General features: G+C 40.6%; 1 protein-coding gene across 9 annotated transcripts in view; it reads left to right on the top strand.

The window, feature by feature from the left end:
- Nucleotides 1-16905, top strand: part of LOC311095149 (protocadherin gamma-A11-like) — a gene marked incomplete at its 5' end in the record, with an annotated part of 169103 nt that overhangs the window by 20906 nt on the left and 131292 nt on the right. Inside the window, one exon of one of the 9 annotated variants that reach the window (XM_084133553.1) lies at nt 7-2550. The exons of 5 other annotated variants lie outside the window; for them this stretch is intronic. In XM_084133553.1, the coding sequence (XP_083989679.1) occupies nt 154-2550 (2397 nt within the window). Of the gene's footprint in view, nt 1-6; nt 2551-4389; nt 6832-9449; nt 11799-12823; nt 16201-16905 lie in introns of those variants that run through there. 3 more of the 9 variants (XM_084133538.1, XM_084133545.1, XM_084133539.1) reach the window with 3 other exon arrangements.

Genomic DNA, 16905 nt, shown 5'->3' with positions numbered 1-16905 from the left:
ATACACAGTTTCAAGCTCGTCTTGTTATAGAAAATCGTCGACGGTGAGCGAAGGACTATTTCAGACACTGGATTTATTTGTACACTCATGCTTCTTTTACATGTTTCTTGTATATCTGGATTTAATTTCTGAACAATTTCTGAAACATTTTAAATGTTCTGCTTTGCTGGCGAGATGTTTGGCCTTTTGTTCTTCGTGCTGATGGCGCACACCGCTTATGGAGACGTGAGCTATTCTTTCCCGGAGGAGATGAAACGCGGATCTGTGATTGGAAATATAGCAAAGGATCTCGGGCTCGATGTGAACAGACTGTCTTCTCGTAAGGCTCGCATTGATACTGAAGGTAATAGAAAACGATACTGTGACATTAATCTGAATACTGGAGAACTGACCGTAGCGGAGAGAATCGACAGAGAAGAGATTTGTGGAAAGAAATCTTCATGCGTTATTAAACAAGAGCTCGTGTTGGAAAATCCTTTAGAACTACACCGCTTTATTCTCAACGTTGAGGATATCAATGATAATTCACCACAGTTCAAACAAAATGTAATAAAATTCGAAATTCAGGAATCAGCGGTCAAAGGATCTCGTTATTTATTAGATGAGGCCCACGATGCGGATATTGGTCTGAATTCAGTGCAGTCATATACACTTCAAAATAATGACCATTTTATTCTGAGTGTCCTTACGGAGGCAAATGGAGGGAAATATGAAGAGTTGGTTATTAATAAAGAGCTGGATCGTGAGCAGCAGAAAGAGGTGACTTTAATTCTCACTGCGGTAGACGGCGGGACTCCACCGAGATCAGGGACTGTAGCCATACACGTCACTGTGCTGGATGCTAATGATAATGCTCCAGTCTTTAGTCAGGCCGTCTATAAAGTCAATCTGCCTGAAAATTCTCCTGTAGATACTGTAGTGGTGACAGTGAGCGCTACTGATGCTGACGAGGGACAAAATGGAGAAGTGACTTATGAATTTGGTCATTTACCAGAAAGTCATCTGGAAATGTTCTTCCTTGATGCAGTGTCTGGTGAAATTAAACTAAGACGGTTCTTTGATTATGAGGAGGAGAGTTCAATTGAGCTGCCCATTCAAGCTAAAGATGGTCAAGGGTTAGCGAGTAGATGCACTGTAGTAATAGATGTTACTGATGTCAATGATAACAGCCCTATAATAGTGGTTAGTTCTCTTAACAGCCCCGTTCCTGAGAACGCGTTACCCGGTACAGAGGTTGGCATCATTAATGTTCAGGACAGAGACTCTGAGAATAACGGACAGGTGCGCTGCTCCATTCAGCAAAATGTCCCATTTAAACTCGTTCCTTCAATCAAAAACTACTATTCTCTGGTGACCACAGGTGAATTAGACCGCGAGCTGCTCTCTGATTATAATATTACAATCACTGCTACTGATGAGGGCTCTCCGCCTTTATCTTCCACTAAGAATATTCACTTGACTGTAGCTGACGTGAATGATAATCCACCTGTATTTGAGGAGCAGAATTACAGAGCTCATGTGCAAGAAAATAACAAACCGGGCTCCTCTATTTGTTCAGTATCAGCTACAGACCCGGACTGGAGACAGAATGGCACTGTAGTTTATTCTCTGTTGTCCTCTGATGTCAATGGCGCACCGGTGTCCTCCTTTCTATCCATTAACGGAGACACCGGGGTCATTCATGCCGTGAGGTCGTTTGATTACGAACAGCTGAAGAGTTTCAAAGTGCTCGTGTTAGCCAGAGACAACGGTTCTCCTCCTCTGAGCAGTAACGTGACCGTGAGTGTCTTCATATCGGATGAGAATGACAACTCCCCTCAGATATTATACCCCTCTCCGGAAGGAAACTCCTTCATGACCGAGATGGTTCCCAAAGCTGCGCAGGCGCGCTCCCTAGTCTCCAAGGTGATCGCCGTGGACGCGGATTCTGGACAGAACGCGTGGCTCTCGTATCACATTATTAAAGCGACTGATCCGGGACTTTTCACTATCGGTGTCCACAGCGGGGAGATCAGGACGCAGCGGGACATTTCTGAACCTGACAGCATGAAACAGAACCTTATTGTGTCCGTGAGAGATAACGGACAGCCCTCTCTCTCAGCCACGTGCGCGTTGTATTTACTCATATCAGATAACTTGGCTGAAGTTCCAGAACTGAAAGACATGTCTCATGACGAGAGCAGCTCCAAACTGACGTTTTATTTGATCATCGCGCTGGTGTCCGTTTCCACTTTCTTCCTGACCTTCATCATCATCATCCTGGCCGTGAGGTTTTGTCGCAGGAGAAAGCCCAGACTGTTGTTTGATGGAGCTGTAGCCATTCCCAGCGCCTATCTCCCTCCAAATTACGCAGAGGTGGAGGGCGCGGGAACTCTCCGCAGCACTTACAATTATGACGCGTACCTGACCACGGGCTCGCGCACTAGTGACTTCAAGTTCATCAGGTCTTATAATGAGGGCACACTGACTGCTGACCTGACTCTGAAAAAGACTCAGTCCGCTGTGGATGATCTTGAAGGACTTGATGCGGATATCAACGATTCGTTTCAGGTAGGACTAACAAAGTATTTATTTTTAATGGCCTGGACTTCCATATTAAATGTGTATGTGTTCAAAGTTGACCGCTTTCACTGCCAATAGTCTATTTAAAGACCAAAACTGTCTGACTCATTCAAATGCTTCATTTTATGCACATGGACATGTTTGAAAGTCATTTTTAAATATTTTTAAAGGCTAATAGAATTTTTATTTATTTATTTATTTTTTTCATGTATGGTCGGTTTTAAGATATGAGGCGTCACGAATTATGCATTTACCACCCCCCCCCCCACACACACACACACACACACACACACTCGGTTATATATTTTTTATTCGAAGTGATTAAAGTTGTGTGATGATTTTTGAAGTAGTTACAAAGTCAAAGTTTTGTGATCATCTTATCGATGAGCTATTAATGCTCAATGTATTTTGTGAGTAGTTGTAATTTTTCCTTTGTACAAGGTCTTAATGTGGGAAATGAGCTGTTCGTTTCAAGACTAACCATGTATTTTTTTAATTATATAATGGTCTGTGTTTACATTTAAATTTGTATTTTTCTTGTAAAGCGAAAGTTCCATTGGCAACAGGCTCTGCTCTCTGCTAAGTTTCACCTGACTCATTCAAGTGATCTTTTGCAGGTGCGACATTTCAGGGTCAATTTCACGTCTGAAAAGTAGCTATTTATTGTCGGTTTGCGCAAGTGTTTATCACCGGCCCACGACCTGGAAACGAAATTTGATAGGTTGCACAAGCAAGCTAATTCGCTTGGGATTTTAGTCAATTCTTGTGGAGGCACATTTTCCCTGAAAATAATACAATACATATTTGGTTTTAAACGGGGTTTCAGAAATATTAATGATTAATAGAGCATATTTAATCTGGCCCAGGATAAACGAATGTAATGTGATCCAACGCAATGTGGATCATTAATATAGCTATATTAATTTACTTCGTTTTAGCTTGTGTCACATGTTGTCTCTGTGTAAAAAAAGTTTATAAATGGTTTTACATTTAAGTATTGTTTTATAAGTGCCAATTCACTCGGATATGAAGTTTAATAGAAAGGCATTTTTTTAATTTGCTGTCTGTGCTGTAGTAGTGTGTGTGTGTGTGCGTGCGTGCGTGTGCGTGCGTGTTTGTCTACCTTATGGCGACAAAATGTCCCCACAAAGATGGTAATATTCTAAATCCTTGTCCTTGTGGGAACATGTTTTGGTCCCCATGATGAAAATAGATTATGAATCATACTAAGTTATGTTGCCGTTTTTAAGAAATCTTAGTTTTTTGTCTTTTAGTTATTATCCTTTATGTGAAACTGGCTTATAAAGAAAATTTAATTCCGATGTCAGCAATTTAACTATTTTGCTATTTTAGCCGAATTGGAAATGGCATATTACAGGTTTTTCCCTGTTGCTGTCCATGGTGCTTAACTGTTGCACTGCACTGGTGCCCCCCATACACGGATGTAGTTCATAGCTTTCTGTTGTTGTTGTTTTTTAAATACTGAAGGCCTAAATGCTGTGGTAATTTCGATCTCCCATTCTTCAGAGAATGTTGCTGCTGCCTCTGGTTTTGAAAAAAAATATTTATATAAGTACATCTGTTCAGTGTATGTAGGATACGTTCTGACACTTAATCCTGTGAAAGATATGATTCTTATGCAGTTTTTGCTTTTAACTCATAGTGTCGCTGTTCACCTACAAGACAATGTGTGTCTTCAGCACACATCTCTCCACCCTGCTTCTGATGATGTCATACACTGGGCTGCGAGATCGTCTCCTTCTAAAAAATCGTCGAATGTGACTGGTCTTTTTTATTATTTAGTTTCACGTGTTCTCTTTTACATTTTAACTGTTGCATTACTGGAATTACTTTCTGCTGAATTTCCCAAGCATTTCAAAGGTTGCTGGCGAGATGTTTGGCCTTTTGTTCTTCGTGCTGATGGCGCACACCGCTTATGGAGACGTGAGCTATTCTTTCCCGGAGGAGATGAAACGCGGATCTGTGATTGGAAATATAGCAAAGGATCTCGGGCTCGATGTGAACAGACTTTCATCTCGTAAGGCTCGCATTGATACTGAAGGTAACAGAAAACGATTCTGCGACATAAATCTGACAACGGGAGATTTGATAGTGGCCGATCGGATAGACAGAGAGGGGCTTTGTAAGGAGAGGCTTTCTTGTGTGCTTAATTTCGAATTTGTTTTAGAAAATCCTTTGGAATTGCATCGCGTTGTCCTACAAATCCTAGACATTAATGATAATATGCCAATATTTCCCAAAGATGTAATTAAGCTAGAAATAAGTGAAAATGCCGATAAAGGTGCTCGTTTTCGTGTCATTGAGGCTCGTGATGCGGATGTCGGCCACAATTCAGTGCAAACATACATTTTAGAGAGAAATTTAAATTTTGTTTTAGCAGTGAATTCAAAAACAGATGGAGGCAAGTATGTCGAGTTAGTGTTGGATAAAGAGTTGGATCGTGAGCAGCAGAAAGAGGTGACTTTAATTCTCACTGCGGTAGACGGCGGGACTCCACCGAGATCAGGGACTGTAGCCATACACGTCACTGTGCTGGATGCTAATGATAATGCTCCAGTCTTTAGTCAGGCCGTCTATAAAGTCAGTCTGCCTGAAAATTCTCCTGTAGATACTGTAGTGGTGACAGTGAGCGCTACTGATGCTGATGAGGGACAAAATGGGGAAGTGACATATGAATTTGGTCATTTATCCGAATATGCAAAAGAATCTTTTTCTTTGGATCATCAGAGTGGACAAATTTCCGTGAAAGGGCCAATAGATTTTGAAGATGAATCAAGATATGAAATTATTGTGGAGGCTAAGGATGGGTATGGCCTTTCCTCAGACACAAAAGTGGTTATAGAAATTACTGACATAAATGACAATTCCCCCAGTCTTGTAATCAAATCTCTGAATAGCCCCGTTCCTGAGAACGCGTTACCCGGTACAGAGGTTGGCATCATTAATGTTCAGGACAGAGACTCTGAGAATAACGGACAGGTGCGCTGCTCCATTCAGCAAAACGTCCCATTTAAACTCGTTCCTTCAATCAAAAACTACTATTCTCTGGTGACCACAGGTGAGTTAGACCGCGAGCTGCTCTCTGATTATAATATTACAATCACTGCTACTGATGAGGGCTCTCCGCCTTTATCTTCCACTAAGAATATTCACGTGACTGTGGCTGACGTGAATGATAATCCACCTGTATTTGAGGAGCAGAATTACAGAGCTCATGTGCAAGAAAATAACAAACCGGGCTCCTCTATTTGTTCAGTATCAGCTACAGACCCGGACTGGAGACAGAATGGCACTGTAGTTTATTCTCTGTTGTCCTCTGATGTCAATGGCGCACCGGTGTCCTCCTTTCTATCCATTAACGGAGACACCGGGGTCATTCATGCCGTGAGGTCGTTTGATTACGAACAGATGAAGAGTTTCCAAGTGCTCGTGTTAGCCAGAGACAACGGTTCTCCTCCTCTGAGCAGTAACGTGACCGTGAGTGTCTTCATATCGGATGAGAATGACAACTCCCCTCAGATATTATACCCCTCTCCGGAAGGAAACTCCTTCATGACCGAGATGGTTCCCAAAGCTGCGCAGGCGCGCTCCCTGGTCTCCAAGGTGATCGCCGTGGACGCGGATTCTGGACAGAACGCGTGGCTCTCGTATCACATTATTAAAGCGACTGATCCGGGACTTTTCACTATCGGTGTCCACAGCGGGGAGATCAGGACGCAGCGGGACATTTCTGAATCTGACAGCATGAAACAGAACCTTATTGTGTCCGTGAGAGATAACGGACAGCCCTCTCTCTCAGCCACGTGCGCGTTGTATTTACTCATATCAGATAACTTGGCTGAAGTTCCAGAACTGAAAGACATGTCTCATGACGAGAGCAGCTCCAAACTGACGTTTTATTTGATCATCGCGCTGGTGTCCGTTTCCACTTTCTTCCTGACCTTCATCATCATCATCCTGGCCGTGAGGTTTTGTCGCAGGAGAAAGCCCAGACTGTTGTTTGATGGAGCTGTAGCCATTCCCAGCGCCTATCTCCCTCCAAATTACGCAGAGGTGGAGGGCGCGGGAACTCTCCGCAGCACTTACAATTATGACGCGTACCTGACCACGGGCTCGCGCACTAGTGACTTCAAGTTCATCAGATCTTACAATGAGGGCACACTGACTGCTGACCTGACTCTGAAAAAGACTCAGTCCGCTGTGGATGATCTTGAAGGACTTGATGCGGAAATCAACGATTCCTTTCAGGTAGGACTAACAAAAAAATTACATGACTTTTTTCTGAAAATTGTTTTTGTCTTGGCTGTTTAATACATGTATGGGTTATTTTTTCTTAACCACTTATTAGGTCCAATCACACAACGTGAGTGCCTGACCTCAGTGATGCTCTTGTGTCTTGTTGTTTTTTTTTTTGTTTTTTTTTTTTAAATGATTAATCCCCCCTTTGCTGCTATAACAACTTAGACTCACATTCCCCTTCTGTCAAGTTTCTCCACACCAGACACATTTGTTGCAACAAAGTTGAAATTCCATTTGAAATTAATTCTCTAGAATATCATTCTATGTTGTAGCATTACGATTTGTTTTCGCAGAAATCACTGGAATAAAAAATAAAAATAAAATAAAATAGAAAGAGGTTTTCAACATACTTCTGGCCATATTGTCTGTCTAGTATTTTTTCTATCAGTATTTCTAGTAAGTGATTTGCATGGGCAATCTGCCAGCACTTTAAATGTCAAACCAGGTGTGAAGCTTTCTCTTTACAGCTGACTTTTTCTCAGTATCAGAAAATACTACATGTGCAGAGGAGCACACAAAATACATAAACCATTGCCTCAGTCTTTGATCCATAGTGGACAGTAAATGTTCTCCATGCTTCATTATCTTAATACTGTTTTTTTATTTTTTTATTCAATGATACATTCCAGTGTTTGATTATGAAAAGCATTAGCTCCATGGACAGCTAAGATGAAATATAAATAAATATTTTATCACCATTTGTTTTAAGTCTGAGGTGCCTTAAATTAAAAATGTCACCAGAATATGGCCCTTCATTTATTATGATTTTTTTGCTATTATTTTCAATTTAACTATTGTTTTTGGGTGTGGAAAACAAGCATTAAGACCAGGTATTATCCAGTCACCAACTGGAGTGTTGTGAAATTTTATAAAAATATGATACTTTTTACTCAGTTATTTACTTTCTGGTGGGGTTTTTTTTTGTGTGTTTTTTTATAAAAAGTACTGGCATCGCAGTTTTTATTCTAAAAATTGGGTCACACTTTATATTAGGTGTCTTTAACTACTATGTACTTACTGTCACAGTTGTGTTCTGTTTTGTTTTGGACTTGTCTGCCTGTCGTCTTGTCACGTGTCTTCATTTTCAGTTCATCTATATCACCTGGATTTAGCTCATCATTATCATCATCATCTACATCACCTGTGTTCAGTTAATCAGTGTTCATCAGTGTTAGTATTTATGTTCCTTCAGTTCAGTCAGTCTTTGTCCGTTCTTAGTCATAGTTACATTGAGTTTGGTGTGTGTAAACCTTCTGCCTGTATGTGCCTATCTGAGTGATTAGTAAAACGTATGTATTGGAGCCATTGGCCTCTTTGTCTTCTTCAACCTACACCACACCGTGACACTTACATAAAATAAAAAAGTACAATGTACTTTTTGTGTTCATGTTGCATTGCAAAACACTTTGCTGCTATTGAGGAGGGATATACGGGTAAGGATAGGGACAGCTTTGGTGGTATGGGTAGGTTTAAGGATGGGTTAAGTTGTAAAGGAAGGCTCAACGGTGCAATTATATACGTAATTACAGAAATGAATTACAGCTGCTGGTATTTTAAATTATTTAAGTGCAATGTAAAAACATGTATGTACACAATAAGTGCATTGTATCAAATTATTAAAATGTTAGTACATAGTAGTTAAAGACACCTAAAATAAAGTGGGGCCAAAAATGTTGATATTTAGACATTGAAATCATTGGATGCAAATGTTGCTTTTAACTTTTGTTGTTGTTGTTGACATGAGCTCTTCAGTTGTTTATTTTGATATTGTGACAGATACTCTTTTAACCAAGTGCAGGTGCTTGTCGGTCTGATGTTTTGATGTGCATCTTTCCAAAGTCCAGAGATTACTTGTTTGTTTAATAGATTTGTTTTGTTTAGTTTTTTATGAAATGCAGCCTTGGTATAGCATTAGTGGTGTTTTGCACACATGTATCATAGCCTTTTCCTTTCTTTCTTGACACATTTTATTTGCATATGGATTTGCTGTTATTTCATAAGAACTTTAAGTTAATGTCATATCAATTCACTGTCATGGAATTTCAAACTATGCTAAAATGTCTGTCTCTGTTGAATATCTCTCTGTAGTAACTATTTCAACACATTAATATTACTGTCCGTGGTGCTTAACGAAAGAACTGTACTTGCTGACCGCCTTACTGCATACACTAGCTCTCAATAAATATGATACATATTACTACTTCGTATATCCTCCATAAACTGCAGACAATGTTATATAAATAGTACGTAATTTAATAGAATGACTTACAACCATTCTTCCATACAGCCTCATGGCGTCGCTGTATACCTTTGTAGAACAGACAAATAATATCCTCCCACCCACTTTTTCATTTATAAGAGGCTGTTTGCTGCAGAGAAGAGAGGAATAGTCGACTTGGTATATTTGACTCGTTTATTAATTGCATATGGGTTTTCCCTATCATTTTGGCACATTTTTGGTCTTCTTTGTCTCACTTTTTTCCACATAGAAGATATTTTGTGTTTCTTTAAGAATGCAGATAAACGCAGGATTTGTTTTACTGCTTTCGCTCTGCTTTTGTGTCATGATGGCGCACACCGCTTATGGAGACGTGAGCTATTCTTTCCCGGAGGAGATGAAACGCGGATCTGTGATTGGAAATATAGCAAAGGATCTCGGGCTCGATGTGAACAGACTGTCATTTCGTAAGGCTCGCATTGATACTGAAGGTAACAGAAAACGATACTGTGACATTAATCTGAATACTGGAGAACTGACCGTAGCGGAGAGAATCGACAGGGAGAGTCTTTGTGGAAAGAAAGCTTCATGCGTTCTGGAACAAGAACTTATGCTTGAGAGTCCCTTAGAATTGCATCGAATTAGTTTACACATTGAAGATATGAATGATAACGCTCCACATTTTGACGAGGATGTAATCAGAATGGAAATCAGGGAATCGGCGAACAAAGGGGAAAGGTTTTTACTTGAGGAAGCGCACGATCCGGATGTAGGGAAGAATTCAGTTCAGTCTTACATTTTGGAAAGCAATGAGCATTTCGTTTTATATGTCAAATCAAACGATTTAGCAGGGAAATACTGTGAATTGGTATTAAATAAAGAGCTTGATCGTGAGCAGCAGAAAGAGGTGACTTTAATTCTCACTGCGGTAGACGGCGGGACTCCACCGAGATCAGGGACTGTAGCCATACACGTCACTGTGCTGGATGCTAATGATAATGCTCCAGTCTTTAGTCAGGCCGTCTATAAAGTCAGTCTGCCTGAAAATTCTCCTGTAGATACTGTAGTGGTGACAGTGAGTGCTACTGATGCCGACGAGGGACAAAATGGAAAGGTATCGTATGCATTTGGTCATGTTTCTGAGGAAGATAAGAGATTGTTCTTGTTAAATCGCAACACTGGAGAAATAACTGTTATCGGAACAATAGATTATGAGGAGAAATCTGCATATGAGTTGCGTGTTTTAGCTAAAGATGCTGCAGGTTTAACATCGTATTCAATGGTAATGATAGAGATTACAGATGTTAATGACAATGCTCCGGTTATCATTAATAAGTCTCCGAATAGTCCCGTTCCCGAGAACGCGTTACCCGGTACAGAGGTTGGCATCATTAATGTTCAGGACAGAGACTCTGAGAATAACGGACAGGTGCGCTGCTCCATTCAGCAAAACGTCCCATTTAAACTCGTTCCTTCAATCAAAAATTACTATTCTCTGGTGACCACAGGTGAATTAGACCGCGAGCTGCTCTCTGATTATAATATTACAATCACTGCTACTGATGAGGGCTCTCCGCCTTTATCTTCCACTAAGAATATTCACTTGACTGTAGCTGACGTGAATGATAATCCACCTGTATTTGAGGAGCAGAATTACAGAGCTCATGTGCAAGAAAATAACAAACCGGGCTCCTCTATTTGTTCAGTATCAGCTACAGACCCGGACTGGAGACAGAATGGCACTGTAGTTTATTCTCTGTTGTCCTCTGATGTCAATGGCGCACCGGTGTCCTCCTTTCTATCCATTAACGGAGACACCGGGGTCATTCATGCCGTGAGGTCGTTTGATTACGAACAGATGAAGAGTTTCAAAGTGCTCGTGTTAGCCAGAGACAACGGTTCTCCTCCTCTGAGCAGTAACGTGACCGTGAGTGTCTTCATATCGGATGAGAATGACAACTCCCCTCAGATATTATACCCCTCTCCGGAGGGAAACTCCTTCATGACCGAGATGGTTCCCAAAGCTGCGCAGGCGCGCTCCCTGGTCTCCAAGGTGATCGCCGTGGACGCGGATTCTGGACAGAACGCGTGGCTCTCGTATCACATTATTAAAGCGACTGATCCGGGACTTTTCACTATCGGTGTCCACAGCGGGGAGATCAGGACGCAGCGGGACATTTCTGAATCTGACAGCATGAAACAGGACCTTATTGTGTCCGTGAGAGATAACGGACAGCCCTCTCTCTCAGCCACGTGCGCGTTGTATTTACTCATATCAGATAACTTGGCTGAAGTTCCAGAACTGAAAGACATGTCTCATGACGAGAGCAGCTCCAAACTGACGTTTTATTTGATCATCGCGCTGGTGTCCGTTTCCACTTTCTTCCTGACCTTCATCATCATCATCCTGGCCGTGAGGTTTTGTCGCAGGAGAAAGCCCAGACTGTTGTTTGATGGAGCTGTAGCCATTCCCAGCGCCTATCTCCCTCCAAATTACGCAGAGGTGGAGGGCGCGGGAACTCTCCGCAGCACTTACAATTATGACGCGTACCTGACCACGGGCTCGCGCACTAGTGACTTCAAGTTCATCAGATCTTATAATGAGGGCACACTGACTGCTGACCTGACTCTGAAAAAGACTCAGTCCGCTGTGGATGATCTCGAAGGACTTGATGCAGAAATGAGCGACTCGTTTCAGGTAGGACTTACAAAGTATTTATGTTTTAATGGTCTGGACTTCCATATTAAATGTGTAATTGCGTTCAAAGTTCAACAGGCTCTTAAAAAGATCACGTGGAGATTTTCTGAGGGCGAAGTTGATGTCAGAAAAGTAGCTACATTAATTGGTATGTTTATAAATATTTTTTAGATTTTCTGGTCATGAGTTATCAATTGTAAGTCAAGATGATTCACGAATTAATTCACAAATCTATGTTTTACATATTGGCGTTTTTATTTTATTTATTTATTTATTTTCTTGTCGTTCTCCTTTCTCTTTCCCTGCCTCTAAACTTTCTAAAGTCAAATAACTTGCTTCGTCCTTTTGGAAGCTTTTTTTGTTTGTTATCTGAGTCAGCATGCTCTCTGATAACGACGTCTTTTTTCCTTGATTCACGGTTTTAGTTCATGCGATATGGCTTGTCTCTGTGTATTATCATCATCATGTTTCATTACAATTTTTTATTGGTGACTGAGGCCTTGATATCGAAAGGATTAACGACATTTGCAAATTATTTAGAAAGTTAAAACAATTTAATAACGGAACTTGTTTGAACTTTTTTCATGTTAATTTGCTTTTAAATTCTATAATTCTTTCTGCCTTCTCTGTAACGTAAGTAGTTTTTAGAAATAACTCTGTAACTTTTGCATTAGGCTACTTTCATCATGGTGTTCTTAATATGACATTTGTAGCAGCTTCATTTACGTAGACTTAATTACACAAACTTTTAAAAAGCCTGTGAGGCGTTAACTTGCGTATGAAATACAGTTATTGGAGTGCAGGACAGTGTATCGTGTTTTTATGTATTACTAGCACAGTCTTTCTTTTAACAATGGTTTGATTTACAGATTTTATATGTATTTGTGTTCTGAACTGAGTGCTTTCTTTGGCAGCAGACTCTGTTCTTGACAGATCTTTTGTCTTCATGTACTTTTATTGTAGATATATGAGTGAATTTTTTTGACATGAGAGATGTACCATGAGTTAAGTTGTCTTAAATTGTATTTTTATTTAATTTGTTTTTTTGGTCATGTGGGCAGTTTTAAATCATGAGGTATGATTCACAAATCGATGTGTTTTTTACTTATTTAGGTAGTTGTATTTTTCCCCACTAGCCACTGTTTTGGATTTAAATAGGTTAAACGTTGATTGTTGGTGATCTTTAGAGGGAAGAAATCTAATTCCTGCTTCACTCTTGAATAATCTTTCTTTCTAGCTTTTTTATTATTAGTTTTAAATATTTTTTGGATCATTAGTAGACTGTGTGTCAGTGTATTCTGCTATTTGTAATATGATCTATGAATGTTAATATTTTAAGTAGTTTTACGTTTTCTCTCATCGATGTCTCATTTTTGTATTGATGGTATTTAGATGGAATTAAAGTCGGATGACAGAAATATGCCATTAAGTGTAATTTTGTAAATGTCCTAGTCTGTTTGGAAATAGCATAGAGCTGGTTTTCCCTGTCGCTGTCCGTGGTGCTGCACTGGCGTTTACTCTTGGTGTTTGAGCGTGTTGCTCTTTCCTCTCATATATTATACCTCACACAACTCTATCCTGCTGCATCTTTTCTTTTCTTTTCTTTTTTTAATACTACACATACTGTGGTCATATTTCTCTCACATTCTTCAGAAAATGTTGCTGCTGGCTTTTGTTTTGCTAAACAATTTTAAGTATATAACCAGAGTTCTTTATATGACGCGACACTTAATCCTGTCAAAAATATATATCATTTTTATGTAGTTTCTTCTTTTTAACTCAGAGTGTCGCTGTTTACCTGCAAAACCATGTGTGTGTTCAGTACACATCTCTCCACCCTGTTTATGATGTCATACACAGTTTCAAGCTCGTCTTGTTATAGAAAATCGTCGACGGTGATCGAAAGACTATTTCAGACACTGGATTTATGTGTACACTTATGTTTCTATTACATGTTACTTGTATATCTGGATTTAATTTCTGAACAATTTCTGAAACATTTTAAACATTCTGCTTTGCTGGCGAGATGTTTGGCCTTTTGTTCTTCGTGCTGATGGCGCACACCGCTTATGGAGACGTGAGCTATTCTTTCCCGGAGGAGATGAAACGCGGATCTGTGATTGGAAATATAGCAAAGGATCTCGGACTCGATGTGAACAGACTGTCATCTCGAAAGGCTCGTATTGATACTGAAGGTAACAGAAAACGATACTGTGACATTAATCTGAATACTGGAGAACTGACCGTAGCGGAGAGAATTGACAGAGAGGGGCTTTGTGGAAAGAAAGCTTCATGCGTTATTAAACAAGACCTGGTTTTGGAAAATCCTCTTGAATCACATCGTATTAACATAAACGTTCAAGATGTAAATGACAATTTCCCTTTGTTTAAAAGAGATGTTATAAAACTTGAGATCAGAGAGTCGGCTGTAAAAGGTGCTCATTTTTTGCTCGAGGAGGCTCATGATGCAGACATAGGGACTAATTCGGTTCAAACGTATAATTTAGGGCAGAATAAATATTTTGAATTGGCTGTTACTGCAAAAACAATAGGGAAAACGTATGGTGAGTTAGTACTTAACAGAGAGCTTGATCGTGAGCAGCAGAAAGAGGTGACTTTAATTCTCACTGCGGTAGACGGCGGGACTCCACCGAGATCAGGGACTGTAGCCATACACGTCACTGTGCTGGATGCTAATGATAATGCTCCAGTCTTTAGTCAGGCCGTCTATAAAGTCAGTCTGCCTGAAAATTCTCCTGTAGATACTGTAGTGGTGACAGTGAGCGCTACTGATGCTGACGAGGGACAAAATGGGGAAGTGACATATGAATTTGGGCATATTTCAGAAAATGACGTGATAGTTTTTTCTCTCGACCAAAATAATGGAAGAATAACTTTAATTGGGTCTCTTGACTATGAGGATGAATCCTCGTTTGAGCTACCAATTCAAGCCACCGATGGACTTGGCATGGTATCATATGCAACAGTTGCTATTGAAGTATCTGACATTAATGATAATTCCCCCATTATAGTTATTAAATCACTAAGTAGCCCCGTTCCCGAGAACGCGTTACCCGGTACAGAGGTTGGCATCATTAATGTTCAGGACAGAGACTCTGAGAATAACGGACAGGTGCGCTGCTCCATTCAGCAAAACGTCCCATTTAAACTCGTACCTTCAATCAAAAATTACTATTCTCTGGTGACCACAGGTGAATTAGACCGCGAGCTGCTCTCTGATTATAATATTACAATCACTGCTACTGATGAGGGCTCTCCGCCTTTATCTTCCACTAAGAATATTCACTTGACTGTGGCTGACGTGAATGATAATCCACCTGTATTTGAGGAGCAGAATTACAGAGCTCATGTGCAAGAAAATAACAAACCGGGCTCCTCTATTTGTTCAGTATCAGCTACAGACCCGGACTGGAGACAGAATGGCACTGTAGTTTATTCTCTGTTGTCCTCTGATGTCAATGGCGCACCGGTGTCCTCCTTTCTATCCATTAACGGAGACACCGGGGTCATTCATGCCGTGAGGTCGTTTGATTACGAACAGATGAAGAGTTTCCAAGTGCTCGTGTTAGCCAGAGACAACGGTTCTCCTCCTCTGAGCAGTAACGTGACCGTGAGTGTCTTCATATCGGATGAGAATGACAACTCCCCTCAGATATTATACCCCTCTCCGGAAGGAAACTCCTTCATGACCGAGATGGTTCCCAAAGCTGCGCAGGCGCGCTCCCTGGTCTCCAAGGTGATCGCCGTGGACGCGGATTCTGGACAGAACGCGTGGCTCTCGTATCACATTATTAAAGCGACTGATCCGGGACTTTTCACTATCGGTGTCCACAGCGGGGAGATCAGGACGCAGCGGGACATTTCTGAATCTGACAGCATGAAACAGAACCTTATTGTGTCCGTGAGAGATAACGGACAGCCCTCTCTCTCAGCCACGTGCGCGTTGTACTTACTCATATCAGATAACTTGGCTGAAGTTCCAGAACTGAAAGACATGTCTCATGACGAGAGCAGCTCCAAACTGACGTTTTATTTGATCATCGCGCTGGTGTCCGTTTCCACTTTCTTCCTGACCTTCATCATCATCATCCTGGCCGTGAGGTTTTGTCGCAGGAGAAAGCCCAGACTGTTGTTTGATGGAGCTGTAGCCATTCCCAGCGCCTATCTCCCTCCAAATTACGCAGAGGTGGAGGGCGCGGGAACTCTCCGCAGCACTTACAATTATGACGCGTACCTGACCACGGGCTCGCGCACTAGTGATTTCAAGTTCATCAGGTCTTATAATGAGGGCACACTGACTGCTGACCTGACTCTGAAAAAGACTCAGTCCGCTGTGGATGATCTTGAAGGGCTTGATGCGGAAATCAACGATTCGTTTCAGGTAGGATTAACGAAGTCATACATATATATTGGGTTTACAGAGTGCTTTCATTGGTAAAAAAAAAGTTATCTTGCTGAACAGATTACGTGACTCATTCAAGTGCTTTTTGTAGATTTGAACATTTTTGATGCTCAGTTTTAGATCTGAAAAGTAGCTACTTTAAAACTTATTTTTACCTTTATTTCCCCACGTTGATCTGTTCATGCGATTATTTTATAATACATCACCCACAAGAGGCTCACATCGTGCACACGCAAATTGTGATAGATTGGACAAGCATTTTGTTTTGGATCTTTGTAAACAATGGCCATATTGTGCAAATTACTGTTGAATCTGATCGTTGCTTTTTTATCTTGTGGAGGCACATTTTCCTTGAATATAATTCGTTATTTACTTTGTTTTTATTAAACAGGGTTTCAGAAATGGTAACGATCAATTACATGGAAATTATTATGGTGCCCTGGATAAAAGCATTCAATGTGATCCCACGCAATGTGGATCATTGACAATGTTCTCTCTATATATTTTTTAATTTACGGTCTTGCATTCCTAATGTTGTCTGTTATGTGAAATAATTGTTAATAATTGTTTTTAAAGGTCTTTAAATTCTTAATTTATGATTTTTAAACACCAGTTCACCGAGATAATACGTTTAGTAGGAATGGCATATTTCTGTTTACTGTCCATGGTGCTGTACAGGCAGTG

Source organism: Abramis brama, assembly GCF_963993115.1.
Source record: "Abramis brama genome assembly, chromosome: 13".
Taxonomy (NCBI): domain Eukaryota; kingdom Metazoa; phylum Chordata; class Actinopteri; order Cypriniformes; family Leuciscidae; genus Abramis; species Abramis brama.
This window is presented reverse-complemented; position numbering and strand designations above follow the sequence as displayed.